The sequence below is a fragment of the Battus philenor genome, unplaced genomic scaffold, assembly GCF_028537555.1.
Source record: "Battus philenor isolate CCGP_79_NKW_IND1 unplaced genomic scaffold, ilBatPhil1.0.hap1 SCAF_1, whole genome shotgun sequence".
In the NCBI taxonomy this organism is placed as follows: domain Eukaryota; kingdom Metazoa; phylum Arthropoda; class Insecta; order Lepidoptera; family Papilionidae; genus Battus; species Battus philenor.
In genome coordinates, this window is record NW_027181661.1 from 9,882,042 (window position 1) to 9,904,426 (window position 22,385).

Consider the following 22,385-nt stretch of genomic DNA (forward strand, 5'->3'; position numbering starts at 1 on the left):
CCTAGTATGCCTGTACGTGGATTCACGTTCGAAATAACTACCCTTGTATGCCTGTACGTGGGTTCATGTTCGAAATAACTACCCTAGTATGCCTGAACATGGATCTACGTTTGAAAAAACTGCTCCAGTATGCCTGAACGTGGGTCCACGTTCGAAATAACTACCCTAGTATGCCTGTACGTGGGTTCATGTTCGAAATAACTACCCTAGTATGCCTGTACGTGGATTCTCGTTCGAAATAACTACCCTAGTATGCCTGTACGTGGATTCACGTTCGAAATAACTACCCTAGTATGCCTGTACGTGAATTCACTTCGAAAAAACTACTCTAGTATTCTTGAACGTGGATCTACGTTTTAAAAAACTTCCTCTGTATGCCTGAAAATAGATCCACGTTAAAAAAAAGTACCCCAGTATGCTAGAACTTAAATCCATATTCGAAAAAACTACATCACTATACTTAAACATAGATCCACGTACGAAAATACTATCCTATTATGAAGAAGCAGCGAATGTTTCAGAAACATTCGCTGCTTCTTCGTAGATATTGAACACACGGGGGTGGGTTAAGCTTACGCAAAGTTAAATCTCATTTACCTGCAGCGGACAAGAGATTTCTTATTGATATTCTCTGAGGTCGATAAAGGAGATTATTGCGGTCACAGCCTCTACGTCTAAACCTTCACATAGGATCGGTTCATACCGGATCCCATTCAGCGGCCTCTTTTTATACTATGATTGTCTCACAGTAAACCAATTTAAGTACTCTACAAATATGCATGTTTAACAAGCATTTATGTAAACGTGACGTAATACTATGATAAAAAAGTAAGGTGGATTTATTTATGAAATGTGAATTCTTTGTTTATTCTTTCAATTTCATCCCCCTCGATCAATAAAACACTTTTGCCTGTAGTTTTTTTTTCTGTAAAGCTTTCAGGACCTGCGATTCGGTTTTCATCAACTCAATCGTGTCAAAACAGTGTCCCCGCATTGGCCTTTGTTTTTACTTAATAGCCAGAAGTCGCACGAAACCAAATCGGGTATGCGATAATTGCGAATCGATGTTAGTCGTGTTTTGCTGGTTTTTATTTCCAAAAAATTGAGTGATTTTAGCACCACCAGAGACTTGATGCGTTTCAGACAAAAAAGGGTATGAAAATGATTTTCCAACTTTTGACAAATGGACGCTTGGCAAATGTTAGACAATCCTAGCAACCTATGAAAAGAAAGTTACTTGCCTTCCGGGAGTGTTAAATGACAATTTCACCTTACTTTTTTACTTAGTATCTATCCTCGTTGAAGCTAGGTGGAGTAAGACTACCTCGGCATCCAGTTCCGTTCCTTTACATTATGTGTGCTGTTCCCTATCGGAGAGCAACTTAGCTAGTAAAATTATTAAGCTAATGAGCCATAGTTTCATATGATAATACATTGCAATGAAGTATACAAAACATCACTTAACGTCTGATGAATAGCTGCTTTCGTTTAAGAAGTCTCACAATGAATTCTGTGATGCTGTAAGTTGTCTGTTTCAACTAATTTCAATAATTTTAAATTAAATATTGTTCATTCATTCACTCTATAACTTTTGACAAAGTTCATACAATCACACTTTGATAAACAAGTGAAAAATATATGTGTTGATGATAATGACCATAATGTGGGAGTCATCAGTTGTAAAGAAAAAGATGCGTTTACATGTAACCACTTTTTTTTAAATTGCGCAATGTACAAATTTAGTTTAATGTCATACATTTAATCATTATCTGATTTTTAGTCTCTTTCATTAATTTTTTTTAATTAATTAACATCCATTGGTAATAAATTTTCACAGCTCCACGTTTTCCAATCACATATTAAATAAAAATGCGACGAAATTGGAATAAACTGGGTTCTTTCGTTCTGTGTTTACAGAACAAAAGAACGCTTTCACAACCACTCAAACGACAGATGCATGTAAACGTATCCTTAGCTAGTTATCAGTAATATAACATTTTATGGTATAAATTTTATTAGGCAGATCCAGAAGTTGTGTGATGTTAATAATCATCGAAACTCTGTTGTTACTTGATATATACAAATATAAAGGTTTTTACATTACGTCAATAAGATTTCACAAATTCGAAGAACATAAAACTTCAAATGTTTTGTATCATATTTTTATTGATATTATATAGCTTTTAGCATAAATTACAAAATTAAATTTCCAGAAATAATATAATTATACAAATATATGAATAGATTATAATGAAATACATTCACGCACAGCAAGTACTACTACACGCACAGTCACAGCCGATACTATCAGACATTAAATATGATAGTAGTCATTATATTAGGACGTAAATATGAAGATTTACCATAACTTTTCTTATCTTAAACAAATTAATTTTATACCTTCTGTATGAAAATCTAAATTTAAAGATCATTTTCAGTTCACTGCTTAATATTTTAGTTAAATACCACAAATAGTGTGTGAACACAATTTACATTATTACACAGCACAAATTTTAATAATAAAATGTGTCAATAAAAGCCTAGACCAAGGGATATACTTTTATAGTAGTTTCTTACGACCTGATTATGTATTCCTTCAGTGAGCATTCAGTTCTAAAGCAGCATATATGGGAATGATCTTATTCATTACAATAATAATACATTATAATACAATTAAAACTTGACTTGGTACAATGTGACATTAAAGTAATTTGACTTATTATTATAATGAACTACATATGATTAAATCATAATATACATGTACATACTGATTAGTAATCATTAACGTACTGAAAAATGTTACTCTTATTATAGTATATTATACTACTGGTAGTATAAAGCCCATAGAATAATAATCATTATGTATCAATAATTAAAATTGCCTATGTATTAATAAAATAACGTTAAATATTAAGAAGAGGCAATGGAAATCTATCTATCAAATAAATCATAATTTAAACATCACCATACTGTCTACCAAATTAATCTGAAAACCATAGAAATCAATCTATAACATTTTTTACATTTTCAAAAAACTTTGGTATGAATCCTAAATCAACAATGAAAACAATACAAACGATTAAATGTTACTGCTTACAAATCTAATTCTTATAATGTATTTGATAATTATAATACAAGTCCCTGAGTTAATTTAATGTGATTATTTATGGAAAATAACAATTAAAAGAATAGTAATTATTATTATAAGAATGATGGCCAAGTACAGTTTCTTCTTCCTCAGCTTGTTCTGAAATGACAATATATTTTTTGTTTAGTATTTTCTACATAGATGTACATACATGAGGATGATCGAAAAAAAATAATCATGTCAAACAACAAGGCATATCTTACTTACCAATCATTACCATCATGTCAGCCGATAGACGGCCACAGCAAGGCATAGGCCACCCCCCCAAATATCGCTACGATGACCGGTAATGCGCGATCACATTTAGCCACTTCCCACGACCTAGTCTATATCGTCGGTCCACCAAGTGGCCGGGGAGGAGCTACCCACGCTGCGTCTACTGGCTCGTGATCGCCCGAAAAACCTTTTGGCCTCAACTGCGGTCGGTTGTACGCGCGATATGCGTCGCCCATTGCTAATTCAGACGAGCAATTGTTCCAGCTACGTCGTCATCACTAAACAATTCCTGAGTATAATTATTACTCATACTTGAAAAGTATTACTAATACAATTATTACAGTATTGCAAGCTAACAAAACAATGTATATTATTTATTACCTTATAATTAGCTGCCTGTCCCAGTTCTTGAACGCCGCTCTCGACGTTGTCCGCAGCATAACTAACGTTGAATTCAATAGAATCTACCACTGCACCTTGGTCATGAATCATAGAACCCAATTCCTTGAATATGTGGTTGACGTCCACTATGTCGCTCTGCAAGAACATACAAATACAGCATAATGCATCAGTGGTACAAAACAGTACATTTATATAATGTCCTGCAAGAGAATTTCCACTATAAGATATACAAATGCAGTATTCACTTTAAAATATATATAAATATATACAAATGCATGAATGCAGTTGAGTCCTAATTGGTATATATTACTAAATTTTTGTGTTTCTTTTCTATACCCATTATTATTCAGTGGTATAAAATCATAAAATGACTCCTATCCACAGGTCATTTAATAAATAAAAATATTGTATGAATTATTTTGTATGATTCTTTATAAAATATTATGCTTCAATCAATGCTGAACTACACATTGTCTATATGGAGAATTTATGAAAAGAATTATAGCGTCTTACAATTTTACATTTTTACTAAAATAGGCCTTTGGTAATGTGATATACATTTATTTTATATTAAAACACAGCAATATCTTTCTCTCTTTATCAAATAATGATTCAAACAAAGTACTTGATAAAAATTATGATAAGGTTTTAATTTGGTGCTATAATAATGGTCATTAATAACACAAAAAAAAATTGTTTACATTTGTAATAGAAAATTGGTGTTATATTTTTCAACAATACCCCAATATCTGTATACATTCAGCTTTATAATCAGTATATTTCAGTGCTACAAAACAGTGCATTTACATACTTGATTAGTATATAGATAGATAGAGAGAGAGAGAGATAAATAGTAGAAGTCTAGTATATTTACAGCACATTATTTATCTTTATCTTACTGATTATCTTCCTTTTCATCAGTATTTTTTGTTATATCAATTTATCCCTGGTAGAAAATCCCTTCAGTGCTAAATTGACCATTATGCATTTTATAAGTAGCATTTAAATAGTGCAAGTGTTTCATTTTGTTGGGCAACATGAACCAACCTCAAGCTGCTGTATGTCCCTCTCGCGCTGCTCAAGCTCCTGAAGCTCACGTTCTGATTGCATTGTCATCTGCTCCTGCCTAGCATTGTTTCCATCATTGGCTTCATCAATCAAGTTGCCACCTATCCACAAATACCATTGACATTGATTCAAAACATATTAACCTATTTTTAATAGAAATAGGATTCAGTCAAGTTTTGAAAATTGGGTACATTGTTAAAATTTTAAGTTAAAAAATTGAAAAAAAAAATTTTTCAATGTTATGTTGTTTGGTTTTTTGTGACAAAGAGAATTTATGAAGATGACACTTAAAAATACACACTTTCTACAACCAAACAGTCCAAAACTGTAATATTATTAGGTAAAATTACTATTTTTGTTGATACTACTAATACTACTAATTATTATAACCTAGTTGTCACTACATGAAAAAGTATCTTCATGTAATGACAGCTAGGTTAGGTATAATAATAAAAAAGTGAAGTTGAGGTATGAAGAAATCAAATAATAACCATGATACTTATTATATCATTGTTATTCTTTGATTTCTTCATAAACTTACCAAAACTTTTTGACTTATCAAAATATCCCAAATCTTAATATGTATTTAGCTATATATAGCACATTGAATACTTAGTAATGTTTTCAAATGAATTATGTTCCATTGCTGATATACAGTTAATCTTATTATGTTGTGATGAAATGCACTTACTGTGAGGGGCAGGTGGGGAAGTGATTCTAACTGTTGAAGCTTTAACCTTTCGTACATCTTCTTTTGTCTTTTGTGCTGCCAGTTTTTGAGTAGCCTGCATAAAAATGAAATTATATCCAATAAATAGAATCTTTATCAATTATTTGATGAAATTGTTTCATTTAGGATTAGATAAATTAAGGAGTATCATGAGGTAAATTTTTTAATCTACGATCGTAAATAGTAAATTTGACAATAAAATGCCATTTTGAAAACTATAAGCTCGTCTTTGGGAAATTAATTCTTTTTCTGTTATAAAGCTTCGAAATTAACCATTCCGCAAGCAATTTCAATTTGAGGCAATGAGGGGAATTATATTGGAACAAGGCCGCTTAGATCTGTGGAACAAACCCATTTTTCGCTGATCCCGCCAACCGAGTTTTTAAGATGAATGTAGAAAACGAAAAAAAAGAACTTTTAAGACATATTTGTGACAACAATTGTGACCGTTATCCACTCAGAAAATTATTGCAGGTTCTGCACTGTTTCTTTTATCTTTATAAAATCTCTTGATTGTTAAACAGATATTGTGTTAGTCCACTACGACGCCCACTTATATGATGGACAAGGTTGACGGAATTACTGGGTTTTGGACTCTTTAAACTATGAAGAGCCCTATATTCCGCAGTCGACTTCCATCTGGTGAATTGACGATTATGTTTGTCTTTTTTATCAAAAGTGATGTATAAATATTTTTTATCTGTCTGTCACGTCGTGCAATTACTTATGAGTGACACCACTAAAAAATTAAAGGAAAGAATTAAAATTTTAAGAATTTCAAATATATTTTTTTTTTCTAATCTTTTTTTACATCTGCGTGGCATCGTGGCTGGCACCTACAATTCTGTACTGATTTCAATCACCAATAATTCTATAGAGTTTAGTGGGTGTATATAAGTACCATACTCCATAATCAATTATACAGAGTATATAATGGGTGCCAAAATGATGAATGTAAAGCTAATTTGCTGCTTAATAACAATAACAAAAATAATATGGTTATAAAAACTATTTTCAAATTCAAATTACTATATATTGTAACTGATTATAGTTAACTATCATTCTGTACAGTGAAAAGTTATTTCCCTGTTGCATTTCAATTATAAAAATAAATTAATGTAACAAATTTCAGATTGATAACTTTTTAGATTAGGATAAAGCTTCATGTTAACAAATGCTCTGTATGTTTACCTTGATTCGATGATGATGCTTTAACACTTGTTACCAATCATCTTATGTGTATACTTCCACTAAACTACACAAGTCGACAAAATTTACAAACATCCAAAAACTAGTCATTCTCTGGTGTTACAAATGTATGTAGGTAAATGTAATTATTTACCACCACATTGTGAACGAGTTATTTTCTAGGCTTTACATTAAAATAATTATTTATTATGTAACATAATTTAAATGACTATTAATAAAGTCTAAATTTTTCAACATTAAAATCAAACTAGAAAAAATAATTCTAATGACAAACAAACAAGTTTTTCATCTCACTTGATAATATAACTTGAGGCAACAACTTCTTTGTTCTTTGTTAAAATTCTCATAGATTTCAAATGAGTATTATACCAAAGGTTACCTGGAACGCATTAAGAGTCGTAATATATTCATCACTAAGACGTTCACATTGGAGTTTCCTAGAAGTGTTGTCACCAGACATTTTCATCAGTTCCATGATAATAGGAGATGTGTCTTTTGCCAGCTTTTGTGTGTAGCTCTGTATTTGACGTCTAAAAGAATGAAACACAAATATTTTACCAATCACATATTTACAACATACAATATGCTAAACTGTGTAAAAGTTTTGTTTTACCCTTTAACATGTTGAAAAGAAAGTATAAAGCTTTTATATGTTGTTTATATAGAAACTATGCACAAACTGCTCCAGAATGAATGACAATATTTAGTACAATTATTGGACACCAACTTTAACTTCTTACAGTTTTAACACAATATTGCACATGATTTTTATTGCAAAATCTTGTGTAGCATAATAAAAAATAGTATAAAATATTGTTTGATACCAAGTTATAATTAATTTAATTATGATTTAGTCTAAATTTATTCCTTGTTTGTTTGTAGTCAAAAATAATTAAAACAACTCATTGTGAACATCAGAAACATCAATTCATTCAATCAGACCTATACAGAGTAAAAAAGCGTAAAAATCCCCAGGCTAGTGTAGAATTTTGTACAGCAGATAAATATTACTTACAGCTGATGTGCAAGGTCTTGAGAATCTTGCAGTGTATGCAGCTGGTTAACCATCTTTGACATAGACGACACTAAAATATAAAAATATATATGAAATAAATCTAAATTATTAATTGCAATAACTATAAATTATTTGAAATAAACAGATCTTACCATTTTGCGAAATTTTCTTTATGTTGCTTGCTGCCATTTGAGATAACCGGGTAAAATTATCGGTCTCTCCGTATGACGCATCTCCAAGGTATGAAGACTCCATTCTTTAACAAAAGATTATCTTTAAGCAACTACTGCGATGCCATATAAAACATTTTATTTCCACTTTACAGTCACCTAATCGAATCAAAAAATGGCGTTACACTAATTAGATGATGAATATTAATTTCTTTTTAAAATTACCTTACGTAAACAATACACTATTTGCTCAAACGAAGTCTAATCGAAGAGCAAAAAATATTTGAGATAACAAGGGATCAGTCTCACAGCAATATGTTAGGCAGTAGAGACCAAGATATCAGGTTTGACTGTTGGCCAATACGCAATTCCGGATAACGTCAAGGTATTGAATGAACTGTCCACAAGCACAATATTTTTATTGCTAATAGCTATGGTATCTATGCTTTGGTCACAAACGATTTTTATAAAATATTTACTCATATTTGACTACATTCCGCTCATAAAGTAAGTTAATGTTAAATTTGAGTTTAAACGTATTAATTATTTAAAAACGTACTTATTATTTTGTTAACGACATAGTCGTCGCTACAAGTAAAAAATGTTCCTAAAATAACAAATGGTTAAAATAAAAGGTGCAAAATTAAAAAAAAATACCTAAAACATCTCTTTAAAACTTATAGTAAAGTATCAAAAATGAAAAAATCTTGTTAGAAAAATAACAATGTAGTTAATAATTTTACTATCATTATAATTTTACTAAATAAGAAATTAAATGACTAGTCTGTTAAAACTGTAAAGAGACCTAAATTAGCTTAAATAGTACTTAAAATTTTGGTTAATTGAAAAATTCGTAAAGTCTACATTTTAAATTAAATTTACCATAGTAATTGTCCGTCATATTTTCTCTATGGTCAACGCATATACTTATTTACACACGTATACAATTCTACATACACAGTTATATATACGTTCATGTATTTGTCTTCGTGTCCTTATCCACGGCTTTTGACTTAGACAAATTTTAAGCTTAACTTTTGGTTTGGTCTTTATTATGAGTTAGTTTTATAAGAACGGAATATTTTCTGTTCGTTAGTTTAGAAAATAAGCCTAGAGGACCTTTATATATAAATATAAACGGTTTTATCTTCCATCGAAAAGTTCAGTAACCAGAAAAGACGGTACCTGGTAAAAATGTCTAGATTCTTTGTTATCAACTGTGATTTATATATTTCGTAAGAACAGAGAGAGCAATGAAGGAAATATATTGTTAAGATTATAAATTATTAGGTATAGTTCGCTTTTTTGTTATTACAACTTTTCTTCGTAACGTCAGTACGACTATGCTAATACCGTCTATCCTACTTTTTTTAACATTTTTATTAATTTTTTGCCAGTTGGTTGTTTCTTAAGTTCGAAAACATGGATCCATCAATATTTTTACAATACTCACCCCCTAATGGGCTACCTCAAGAATCTAAATTGGCGACGTATATGGTATGACTTTTACTTTTTTATTATTAATATTGTGATTAGTATTCAAAACATAAACAATATATTTCAGAATCGTTCAACATCTACTCCGACAAGATCTTTGAACCAAGCTTTGGGTAAACTAAGTCTTGAGTCTTCCCCAACTGCCATTAAAAAGGTAAAATATAACAAAAGAGATATTTAATTCCATGCATTTGTTTTGATTATTTCTTATATACAAACAATAGGAAATAAATGTTCAATGATATACACATCTAGACATCAATAGCCTTAGATTATAGTTTATACAAGTATTGTTTCATCACAGGTGTAGGCAATTCATAACATTTAACATCCCACATTAATTCATTGATACAATTATTTTTAGGTACTTATTAATGAATTTGTACCTGTGAACTACTTTACCCCTACAAACATACTCCCAGAGTCACCAGAAAGTTCTCCACCTTCTACTTTAGTCAGTGTACCCAATACACAAGTACATCAGGTAATTTATAACATCAAGTGTTAATTGCAGTAAAAAGTAATTTTTTAAATTGTTATTCACAAACTTTCTTTTAATTTGCCAGATTTTATCAAGCATCTTTAAATTAAAGGTAAATTTCAGTGTCAAAAAGTGCCTTCAGTAATGTTTATTTATTTCTTGTTATTTTGTTGCATATTAATAAATTTTAATTATTTAATTTATAGGAGAATGTTGGTGGTACAACATACTTTTATGCGACTAATGAAAGTCTCAACACATCTGGAGGATTGAATTCCTCAGCCTCAATAGGTAAGTCACTATAGTTTCTCAACACTTCGGTTTAACACCTTAATAAATTTGACCTTAGTAAATACACATACATCTCACAAATCTTAAAAATAAAAGCTGTTACATTAGATATTCCTCATAATCAGGAGTCCTCTGACCTTTTAGGTCACTTAGGCAGATACTCAATTATATGACTCAATGCTCCCTGCACCTTGTCATCTGCTTTTCTTTAACACATTTTGATTTGAGGAAGTCAAAAAAGGATATTCCTTGCTTGAATTTACCATAATTGTGTTATGGTATAATATGAGTCTTGAAAAACATACAGTATCACAAACTATTCATTAGAGAGACAATTGACATCAAAGGAATCACCAGTAGTTACTAAAGTAAGACTTGCAGATGTTATATAAATTCTCATACTCAACCTTAAATGTGTTTATGAAATAAGTAAGAGAAATGAATAAAGAAAGTAGTAGTAGTTCTATGTAGTATAGTAGTTCTGTTTCTCAAGAATCTTGACGGTTTTCCAAAACAATTTCTGTTTTTTTTTTATCAAAGAGATTCAATAAATTTTTAATGGAATATATACATTATAGTAATTATAAGAACAAATTCATAAAAAATAATGATTGTTTTAAATGTGATTAAAACTCCTTGTTCAACTCTACATTTGGCCATTCTCGAGAATTTTGATTAAAGATAAACTATCCTTTCACTGGAAGTTGTTTGTAAAATGTGGCAATCATAAATAATTAATACACAAAGCATTAATTATATAAGACAGTATCCCGACAATTGAATCCACGAATTGCTATTGTAGTCTCAGTTCTCTACTACTTGGCTACCAATGCATGTATTTTAGAGGTACAAAAAGTTAATATCAGTGTCTTTCATGATTTTTTTATGTAGGTAGTCTTTTTTAAGAGTTGGTTAGTTTGGTATTGTACAATTTTTATCTCTAACTTAAGCCAAGAAAATGCATAATTGATTTATTAATTTTTTTCATATCCCTCTTAAATTGATATTGGCAGGAAGTTAAATAAATCTCTAATTTGCATTTTCAGCAGGTTCCGAATCATGTCTTGGAGCAAGTGTTGGTCCAAGTACAGCCTCTGCATACACATCACAAATGTACACTGGAACACCTACTCATATGGGGCCCATTGTTTCTAAACCTGGTATGTATTCAGAAATATCAAACGTCAAAAGTGCTTTCAATTAGATTCATGTGTATGTTTATACATAGCTATATAATTATCAAAAAATATTATGAAGAATTTTAACATAACCACAGCCTGCTTTCACTAATACATCAAATTATTTTTAATGTATTTATTTGTATTTTTGAACATATGCAAGCAAATACTTTATTTTAGATCAACAACAATGCCTTTCTTCATTTTAGGGATAGAAAAAGGGGTCATACAGATTGGCAGTACAATACCAAACATTGTAATCATCTGCTGTACAAACATTTTTAACTGCCTAAAGTTGAACACAAACTGCTTACCTTTAATTCTGTCTTTACAGTGGTATTTCTTTGCAAATGTATGTTAGAAAGAGCTACAAAATGCTCCTCATAGTTTACCAATGAGCTTTAAAGGCTAACAGTTGTGCTTAGACTCTCATTACTTGAATGAATTCTCTGACTTTTGTATGCATAAAATAATGAAATAAAAACATTCCTATTTTTAATAAAAGCCTGTTTCCCATTGGATTTTTAATAAGATTTTAAGTGAATTTACAAAACTAATTATTTATTAAACTACTATTATAACCACCGGCAAGCTGCTTGTTAAGTCCTAATTAAGTCCAAAAACATATAATGACAATTGCTTCTAACCAGACTTATTGGAAATCTATGGGGAAGGCCAGTGTACAGCAACGGAGGCAACATTGTGGCTAAATTGATGATGATTGTGCCAAGCTTTGCTTTAATTTTCACTGCAATTGTGATTTCTAGGTCTATAAATATTTTTCATTTACTTTATGTATTTTATAATTAATATTGTGGAAACTAATTTACTTTTGCAATTGGGATACAAAATTGATAGAAAACAATCAATAAAATTATGTATTTATTATGATTGCTATTCCTGGAATAATTATTTTTTGACAGTAAGTGTTAAGTCATGAATAATATAGAAATAACATAAAAATTACAAAAAAATATTGATAGTTATTTCTTTATATTTTTGGCGAATTTAAAGATGCATGTGAACGGCATTTTGTGTCTGAAGCTTAGCGAAATAAATTAAACCTATATTTTTAATTAATCTGTATATTGTGACAATGACTATGTTGCTCTGCGTTTGACATTGCTGATTAAATTAAATGTTAGAGAACCATCAATTTGCAATCAATGAGATGAAACTTGTGTGGTTGTGTTATTACAATTTTCTCTAATAATTAATATGTGGTGGGTTTTTCTTTTAATTTATCTGATCTTGCCTGCAGCTTTTTTAAGTTCAAATTTGGAAACTAAAAAACTTGATACAACAAAAATCGACTCAAAAATGTGGATATAATCAAGTAATGGAAAAAAATATTAATCATAAATTAATCTGTTTTAAATGTATATTTTCTAGGTCTCGCTGCTTCGTTCTATATGCCAGAAACTATTAGAGCCGAGATATACCAGAGGAATGAAGATGTTTTCCTTCAACCTGATATTCATCAATTCCCAGGTAAATGTAGTGTAAAATAAAGACTAATTATATATGTACATATTATATATAATAGTCATTACTACTGACCTTGTCTGCTTGATATGCTATGAAAATTATAATATATACATAATAATTTACCTGAATTATAAATTTGCAATAAGGCAATCAATTTAAAGAATTAATGTCAAAGCCTTCAAAGTATTGAGTAACTGGAATATAACATTAAACAGTACAGCACAATTGTATACTAACAGTAATTGTTTATGTTATGTTTCGATCCTCCCTGGTATCTTCAAATCAAAATGGTATGAATGACAGCCTATACTGTGGCAAAATCACCTAGCTCCTATAACCAAAGACATCTTCCTAAAAAGGAAAAAATTTACTTATAAATTTAGTAAACTCCTGTTTCATACTTAGTAATTTTACTCAAAAAAATGTATGCATAAATAGTTGTTCAGTACCCGGCGATAAATATTGCACTTCAACCTTTGGAAAGAGACAATTGTCTAATTTCGGCTTTGACTTCGACTAAGGTCGATGTGAAATATTTTCGCCATGTATTCTAGTCTAATCTTTAAAATTTAAATAAATATCAAGAACATGTGCGGGATGTTGGGACCATTCATAAAAGATTGATAATATAACCTTTATTGGCAGAATTACCTGAAAATGTGGAAATGTACTCTGAGCTGGTGCCACTGGAAGGCATTGGACCACACTCGCTGGCTTCGTCATTTCGCGCTGCGCATCGTCAGAGCGGCGAGCACCTCGCCCTGCGTCGTCTACACGCGTACTCCGCCGTGCCCACCAAGCGTATTGACTTGTGGAAACAAATCGACCATCCTAACATAGTCCGCCTTCAAGAATGCTTCACTACTCAGGCCTTCGGAGATCATTGTAAGACATTATAAATTTTAAATAGTTTAATCTCGTATTATAGGCATTAAACTGAAGATATATATTTAAAATAAATAGGTATACTAGAAGTTTTTTCTCGCCCTAAATTAAGAATATTTTAGTGTAGGGATCACAAAAGTGCCGCAAAACATATCTATTTTTTTAAATCTGTTTTTTATAACCTGGTTAACAAGCATCAAGGAAAAAGCTAGTTGAAAACTATTTTTTTCATGTGTGAAATAATTATCTATAGTTTATTTGTAAGTAGAAAGTCAAGATCACAGTAACTTATTGAAGAAATACTTTGGAAGCAACAGCTAATTAGAAATTATTTTAATGTTTAAGGCATTCTCAACACCAATAGAACGCAATGAAAGAAAATCGTATATTATGTTCATAATAAACGATTTTCTTTAGCTAAAATAAATAAGATTATTTTAATTCAGTTTGCAGTTGCATTATTCTCTTATCTAACAACATGTAATCTTTGCTTTTAACAGCCCTGATACTAGTGTATGACTACCACCCTGCTTGTGTTACTCTCATGAGCAAATATCTGTCGGGCAGTGCCACGGGCAACTCATCAGAGGCTAATGGTACATACCACGATCCTTTTTCTTCAGACCCAGATGCTCCACGCCCATACACACACCAGGTAATTCACTTTCATGTTTATATATATATATATATATATATATATATAATAAAGAATTATATATATTTAAAATAAAATTTATACATTCTCAATGTATGATTTGACTTTGTACATCTGTGTTGGATTTTTTTACCTTCAACATTCTTGTAAATAAATTAATCATTATTGCAGGTTGATAAAGTAGTCAAAATGTTTTTAATTTGAAATAGCTTTTTCATTGCTTCTTAAAAGATGGATTCTTTTCTCCTAATTTGTTGATTAAACTATCTTAATTCATTTGTCAATCTAACATGCATATATTGAAAAATTTAATGATAAAAATGTTGATAAATGACTATTGTACTCTATTTGCATTTTCACAAATGAAAAATGTATTTTCAGAAAAATGCTATGCTTCGTGCAGTTGCATGTGGAGCTTTGCTTCCTGAAGCGGTGCTGTGGAGTTTACTTGTCCAGCTGACTGCAGCTCTACGCGCTATTCATACAGCAGGCCTCGCTTGCAGGTTACTTATTAAATATGTAGAAGTGATTTAATAACGAACACAATGCAAAATGGGTTTTTGCGAACCAACTGATGGTATTTGAAATCTTTCAGGGAGTCCTATGTCTAACAGACATACATGTTGGTCATGATGATGATTAGGATATCAAGTAATTCGAACAATAGTTTTAATATCATGGTCCCATTGATGAATTTAATGATCAGAAGGAAGAGGTCTTTGTTTCTTTTAAAAAATATATTCATGAGCAGTAAATGCTAAATAGTTTTTTTGGCGTATGCCCACAGGACTTTAGATCCTACCAAGGTGGTAATGAATGGATGTCGTGTGCGTATTGCCTGGTGTGGAGCAGCTGATGCCGTACACCCTAACGCGAATGACATTACTCAGGTATATAAATAATGCCTTTTGTATTCTGTATTTTTGTACCGACAGTCGCTTAATCAACTTAAATTTCACATTGTAGTTAACATGTCATATTAACATTCAATCGCAAAAAAATTTTTGTCCTATTTTGTCATACAAATCTAATGCCTGCAATGATAATTACCAGTATATAACATTGAATTTAAGACTAAAAATTTTTTATAACATAGGCTTACTGAAACTTTTTGTGTTCCTAAAGGCCCAGCAAGACGACTTGACTGCCCTTGGTCGCCTAGCCCTGGCACTAGCCTGCCGAACCATCCACTGTGACAACCTGGCTGCCTCTATGGACCTGGTCGCAAGGACTTACTCTGCGGACCTTAAAAATTTAATCCTGTATGATAAAAACACGCAATTTTAGGACAATTTCATTTTATAAATTTTAAAATTAGTATGCAAGTTACTGTTGTTAGACAATGTTATGTAAGATACCTATATAAAATAATTTTATCATTCATTTTAAGCTATTTATAATTATATTTTTATTTTTTTCCTGTTCAATTATATCATAATCTAAATTGATACCTTTATTATTTTCAATTAGGTATTTGTTGTCAAATTCCACTGCGAGGCGCTCGGTCACTGATCTCATGCCTATGATAGGAGCCCGGTTTTATACTCAGGTATTGTTTATTGTTAATTTGTTTGCTGCTAAAGTACAGATGTTTGATCGAGAAAGATTATTAAACAACACTCTTAAAAAAACTATATTGTTGTTTTTACCTTAAATGAGTTATTTTTTCCTTATTTCTTCTTGCCTAAGTGTCGTAAGTTATATATGCCTACTCCTGCATTGTCATTGCTATTGTTTATCGGGATCATATATTAATGTGTTAACATTTCATAATGATCCTAACAAGTTTTCATCCTTTTTTCTATAGGTAGAAGCTTTGGAACGTAGAGCTGATGTTTTCGAGGAACAACTCGCACATGAAATTGACAATGGTCGTCTTCTACGTATCTTGATAAAGCTTGGAGTTGTTAATGAGCGACCTGAGTAAGTGCTTAAATTCATTTACTTCAAATCACGTTCATTGTCATTGGGTCTGACCCAAAACTGCTTAGAAGTGCCTTTACAACAGATTTAAAAAAATAATAGAACACCAATGTTGTATTACAACACACTGTTTAATCAGTTTGTCTTATTGTTATCTTCAAGAGTAGGATAAACTGATAACACCAACTCTTTCCTTTCAGATCCAAAGAGTAAATGTTAACGGAAGTATATCTCATGAGTCACCTGTAGAAATGGGGTTATCATCTGGCTCAATTTTAAGCCCTTTCCTGTTTCTTTTGATTTACCTCATTCTATGAGGGATATTTGTAAGATTGTATTGTTCACAGACAACACATCTTTAATTTTTAGGTTAACTTACATCAATCTGTAATTGACAACACTGGTTTAGTGCAAATAATTTGCTTTTAACTAACAACAAAACTAGGCTAGGTTCTTCATTAAAAACATGTAACCAGGGTTTTGATGAACCTTATGAGTCAATAAAGCTGTCTTATTAGGTATTATATTAGATGATAAGGTAGAGTGGGGTCATGTAGGAATATTATGTCTGTTAACTTAGTTCAGCAGCATATGCTGTTCAACTGCCCGATGTTGATACCGCACGGTTAATTTATTTTAGCTATTTTATACAGTTCAGTTTGGTCTACTTTGGGTCAGTGCTGTTGTTCATAAGTTCTTTTTTTTATTCTAGAAACAAACTATTCTACTAACATACACTGTACTCACAATACCTTTATGATTACCTGATGTATGTACATAAAAATCCAAGTGAACTTAAGACAAACTGACTTCTGTCAATGTAATCTAAGGAATTAAAATGAACTTACTGTATTCGCTGATAGGCTCCATAAAGTGTCACACTTACTTGTAGGTCAATGTATACGATTTTACAACAAACTACCAAGCGACATGGTAAACTTGTCTCTTAGTACATTCAAGAAATTTATTAAACACAGGCTTTGTCAAGAGGCATATTATATTATTCTATTTCAAAGTCGATGTACATGATTCCTCTACAAACTTACAAGCGAGGCGGTAAATTTTGTCTCTTAGTACAATTAAGATATTTGTTAAGCAAAATTTATTAACACAAAATGCGTATTACTCTATTTCAGAGTAGGTTCACGATAACGATGTTTGGAAGTGAACTGTTTTAATTTTTTTTTGTCTCAATAAAATTACCAACCCCCCTGAGTTTATTGTTAGTTATTCTCAGTAGGTGGCGCGATACGAACTAACGTAAACTTAATTTAAGCTGACGATTATAAATGATTGTAATAATAGAATAAAGCTACTTTGAGGTTGTATATTATTTTCCATACCACTACTTTTAGGCTAAATATGGATGCATCTTGGTCGGAGACTGGCGATCGCTACATGCTGAAGTTGTTCCGGGACTACTTGTTCCACTCAGTTACAGAAGATGGCCGACCGTGGCTCGACCAAGCTCATCTCGCACACTGTCTTAACCAACTCGATGGTGGTTCTAATGCCAAGGTATTTGTATAAATTATATATTGGTAAATAGAATTTGCCAAAATTATGAAATAACCACTTTTGGACAAGTCCAACGTCTTCCCTATAATTTTATTTACTACAAATTATGTGTGTGATAAATAATTTTAAACAATTTTAGGTGGAGTTAATGTCTCGTGATGAACAAAGTGTCCTGGTAGTTTCATACGCCGAGTTGAAACATTGCCTGGAACAAGCCTTCGATGAGGTGATGCAGGCGGCCTCTGAGGATCCGTAGATCTTACTTTGTGTATTCTTTACCATGCAGGCCAAACTAACACCACGCACATCATTTTATAATCGGCCTATATAGGTCGTACAAAGCGCGAATTATTAATCTATGTCTATTGCATGTGGACATGATTAACAATGTGATTTTTAATTTTATCTTTCCGTGTTTAATGTCGCCCTCTTTTAAGTAACATGTATTCGCGTATGGTATTCTTATACCATGATATACTATTGAATGGGACACGAAACGCAGGTAGAGTCTGTTGTTGCACGATTAGTTTTGGAAAACGACAACCCAGTACTGAGATATAACACGATCTCATTTTGTCAAGTGAACCCTGTTACTGGGCACTTCCTGACGATTTAGCGTCATTTTACTAATAATTATTTTTATATATATATGGGTAGTAACGAAACGAACGAACTAGATATAAATGTAGTTCTATAATGCCCTTTTAAAGCTTTAAGTGTCCAAGTAAAGTTTTGTACATAGCCTGTCTATGTATCGTAACAAGCAGCCGCCTCGACAAATGCCACAAACATTCCAAAGTAACAAATCCCATAAGATATTGAAATGTTAGACCCTCAACAAGTAAAGTTTTGAGCATTTCTTAATATGATGATTACTTAGCTTTGCCAATGCATTTGGTATTTTCATGGTAGCAAACCAGTTGGCCTAATACCATGAAGGCCTGGGGACTATTTAAATTTTTTTAAAGTTACTTTTTTAATTTTATGATAAGTCATAGGCCCAGTTGAGATTTCGATAGCTTTGCATTACAGTTTTAAGTATTTTACACATGCATTGACACGAAAAATATTATAAATTTGTTTGCAGTTTTAATTTTATCTGCATTTTCAGGTGGCTTTTACTGTTTGTAAAGGCTTTTACTGTAATTTTACCAAAATTTTGTTTGGCCTTTACTTATTCTCCTTATTATTCACTTGGCACTTCAAATTATTTTTGAAATGTAGCCTCTTTAGTTTTATGACAAATCATAAACTCAGTTGAGATTTCAACAGTTTTCACTATAATTTAAAATGAATTCTTACTGATATTTTGATAATTCTGCTTATTGCACTTGTCATTCTAAATTTTTTTTTATTGTAGTCTCTTTAATTTTGTGACAAATTATAAATACAGTTGAAATTTCAATAGCTGCTTTCATTATACACTTCATTTTTTTAATATTTTGTTGCTGCCTTTTCCGTTTTTAATTTGTTTTTCTCGGTGATTTTTTATAATAAGTCATAAGCCCAGTTGAGATTTCAACAGCTTAGAATTACAGTTTGTTTAAGTATTTTTACATTAAAAAGAAAAAAGATTCTAAAATTATTTGCAGTTTAATTTTATCTACTTTCGAATCCGTATAATTTCACCCAAATTTCGTTTCATCTTTACTGGTATTTTCCTTCATTTTGTTATAAATTTTTGCAATAATTATTTTTACTTTTCAAATCAATTTATGCTTAATTCTACATTTTAATTTTTTTGTATTCTACATGCATATAACTTACTAGATCTATTGGCACCCACACACAGTGCTTCTTCTTAAAACCAACCTTTTGTTAATGTCTCCATGTGGTTCATGGTTTATTCTTTGCTTTTTTTGTTATGCCTAGTTTAACACTTCGGTCCAAATGACTATGCGAACTTCAAGTCATTTCAAAGGGTTCAAGGGGGCATTGCATAGCCTAAACATAGCTAAGCAAAGCTTGAAGTTTCCCTCGGGATCCCTGGCTCAGGCCGCTACATTAGACTTTATTATTGGTGTAGAAGGAGGGCGCCGAGCTCTTAGGTCCTTTAGACCGGCATTCTATGAACTTAGCCAAGAGCCCTCAAAAGGAGATATCTGCTTAGCTGTCACTAAATAAGGTTGCTATTATCTGGCTATCATGACTACCATTTCAGAAAGCCTTAACGCTGATAAAATAAGTGGCCAGTTTCCTGCAACACTTCTATGTAATATGATCAAGGATTCCATTTCGAAAGTAAAGTGCCCAGAGCCATCGTGACTGATGCTCATTTAAAGATCTGGGCAATCATTGGCAGATCCAAGTTGATATGTTGGGGTTGTATAAGTGGTTCATTGCGCACACACTTTCTGGGGCATCTGTTGCCCCACTTAAGAAACTGTTACGTGTAACCTGAAGTCCCAGGCAAGCGGATATGCTTACGCAAAGCACAAGCTTGCATATGTGCAGTCTGGTCTAATGACAGCTTTACAGTATAAATAGTTCAGCCAAATTTTATGTTGGCTGTTATATATTGTTAGTGCTTGCAATCATTACTGTGTTGTGTTTTGTCTTGCAATGCTCTGATATGTTTTTAATTTATGATATAGAATGACTACTATGTACCAGGTATATCAGGCTATATCCATCTGACGAAAAATGCTCAAAAGTTTACTCCATCCTCTTTATAGTAATGTTATATGTAATAAAAGTAAGCATGAAGCGTTAAATGCATTACGTACAGAGCAGACAATCAGCTCCTTAGGTGTCCCAATATGGATTTAAGAGCTGATCATATACTATTGCACATGCAGTGACCGAGTTCTATGTCACGTAGATCTGAATTTGTATAACGTTTTCGTAAGGTGCTTCCAGTATTGACGGCATGAATAAAAAAACAACAAAATACTTGGAAATATTAACTTTAGCAGATAACTACACATAAAAACAACATTTATTAACACATACAGCTAATACACTGATTTAGATTACAGCTTCTTAAAGCACATTTTTCGTATAAGACGTTAGTTTTCGTTTCTTATTTATTATTTGCGTCAATATATTCAAATAATAATAGTTCTAATGTAAAATTAACATATGTAGAAGTTTGTATTCCTAAGAATCTATTGACTGTGAGAGGTATGTCTATTATCACTCTGATATCCTTTTCATTGTTTTTCAATTGATTAAAGTAGGATTATTAGTTCTTATTTGCAATAACATTTTTACAAGACCACACATTGAACTAAAATCCTCTCAATAATCGTTCAACATTCTATTTTTTTAATTTATTATTCGTTAATTATCTTGCGAAAATAAATCCACTATAACACTGTCAATGACACAGTATTTATTTATTTGAAAAACTCTTATGTTGGAAATAGATGGGCACTTTTTTCTAACGATAATTTTTACTGCCACAAAGCTTAAAATAAACGAATATTTAATAAATATTGCCCCCATTATGTAGTTCACACAATCTTAACTGTTGTTTAGGCTACTTAGTTTATTGGAATATTAATTGGAACATTATTTAAATTTTAAAACTGTTATATGTGGACACGGAAATTAAATTATTGGGCCTAAAATTTATCCGTGCCATAGACTTCATGTAAAGATTTTACAGTTTATCAATTAAATATAAAAGCTGAGTGTCAATTAAAGCGACGTAACATTTAACACTCCAAACACAATATAATACATTGAAAATTTAGGACAGAAGTAAAACATGGCTACGTCTTTATTTTGTATACATTATATAGATTTTCATTTTTCGAACTGTCGACACCCCACTTACTTAAATTTAAAATCTTTCAATCCATCCAAAGGTTGTCTCTAAAAGTCGCGAAATGCGATAAGACCGCCACTTGTACTTTTATATGTTGTAACGTTTCTATGTTTTTAAAGGTGTACGTAGATTATAAATATATTATTTTCATATTTAGATTCAGCAGCTATAAGCCTGCAAATTCGTTTTTGTAGATGGTAATTTTTTATAACAATTTAAATTTTCGGTCACGGGGCAGGGGATATTTTTATGTAAAAAAAAACATGCCTTTTCTCTAAATAACAGTAACATTGTTATTTAAAAAAGAAAACTATATGAGAGAATATAGTTTTTTTTAAATACTTAAACATACATTAAAAATGGTCATTTACCTCTATTTTGTACTCACCTGAATGCTCCTGTATTCCATGTGGTTTCATTAATTATAACTTGGTTAATTTTAAAGAAACTATTGTTGTGGCAAATTCCGATCTATGTAGAGGTTGTAACTCTGTATTTTCACAGTGCTCATAAAGTAAATATTTTGTGATAAGTGTATATTTTTTTTAAATAATAAAAACTTTTTAAATATTATGAGTTTTATTTTGTATTCCTAGTTACTTTTACTTATTTAATAAAAATATATGTACAAAAAGACGCTAAAAACAATTTTGCTTTAAATGAAACCAAAAAAATAGTTTGATGTCATTGATATATGTAATTTTACATGTAAAGGTTTTACATAAAATTAAACTATTTT

General features: G+C 31.2%; 2 protein-coding genes across 5 annotated transcripts; one reads left to right on the forward strand and one right to left on the reverse strand.

Annotated features, from left to right (window-relative positions):
• Positions 1 to 2,146: 2,146 nt before the first annotated feature.
• Positions 2,147 to 8,337, reverse strand: LOC137933481 (syntaxin-12-like). The gene is made up of 8 exons (XM_068777443.1): positions 8,184 to 8,337; positions 7,941 to 8,044; positions 7,789 to 7,858; positions 7,153 to 7,303; positions 5,526 to 5,619; positions 4,814 to 4,935; positions 3,746 to 3,901; positions 2,147 to 3,247 (listed from the first exon to the last, which is right to left on the reverse strand). The coding sequence occupies exons 2-8, from the start codon at positions 8,041 to 8,043 to the stop codon at positions 3,161 to 3,163; spliced, it is 783 nt and encodes a 260-aa protein (XP_068633544.1). The 5' UTR covers position 8,044; positions 8,184 to 8,337; the 3' UTR covers positions 2,147 to 3,160.
• A 597-nt stretch (positions 8,338 to 8,934) lies between these two features.
• PAN3 (Poly(A) specific ribonuclease subunit PAN3) lies at positions 8,935 to 20,873 on the forward strand. 4 transcript variants are annotated; one of them, XM_068777390.1, is made up of 17 exons: positions 8,935 to 9,248; positions 9,356 to 9,455; positions 9,523 to 9,609; positions 9,820 to 9,939; positions 10,022 to 10,048; positions 10,143 to 10,227; positions 11,274 to 11,387; positions 12,798 to 12,896; positions 13,539 to 13,778; positions 14,279 to 14,433; positions 14,815 to 14,936; positions 15,221 to 15,323; positions 15,559 to 15,695; positions 15,904 to 15,982; positions 16,241 to 16,356; positions 17,712 to 17,874; positions 18,014 to 20,873. In XM_068777390.1, the coding sequence occupies exons 2-17, from the start codon at positions 9,381 to 9,383 to the stop codon at positions 18,128 to 18,130; spliced, it is 1,839 nt and encodes a 612-aa protein (XP_068633491.1). In that variant the 5' UTR covers positions 8,935 to 9,248; positions 9,356 to 9,380; the 3' UTR covers positions 18,131 to 20,873. The 4 variants fall into 4 exon arrangements, with proteins under 4 accessions (XP_068633491.1, XP_068633497.1, XP_068633504.1 ...); XM_068777396.1 differs by having other exon boundaries at positions 11,277 to 11,387; XM_068777403.1 differs by lacking the exon at positions 10,022 to 10,048.
• The last annotated feature ends 1,512 nt before the right edge of the window (positions 20,874 to 22,385 follow it).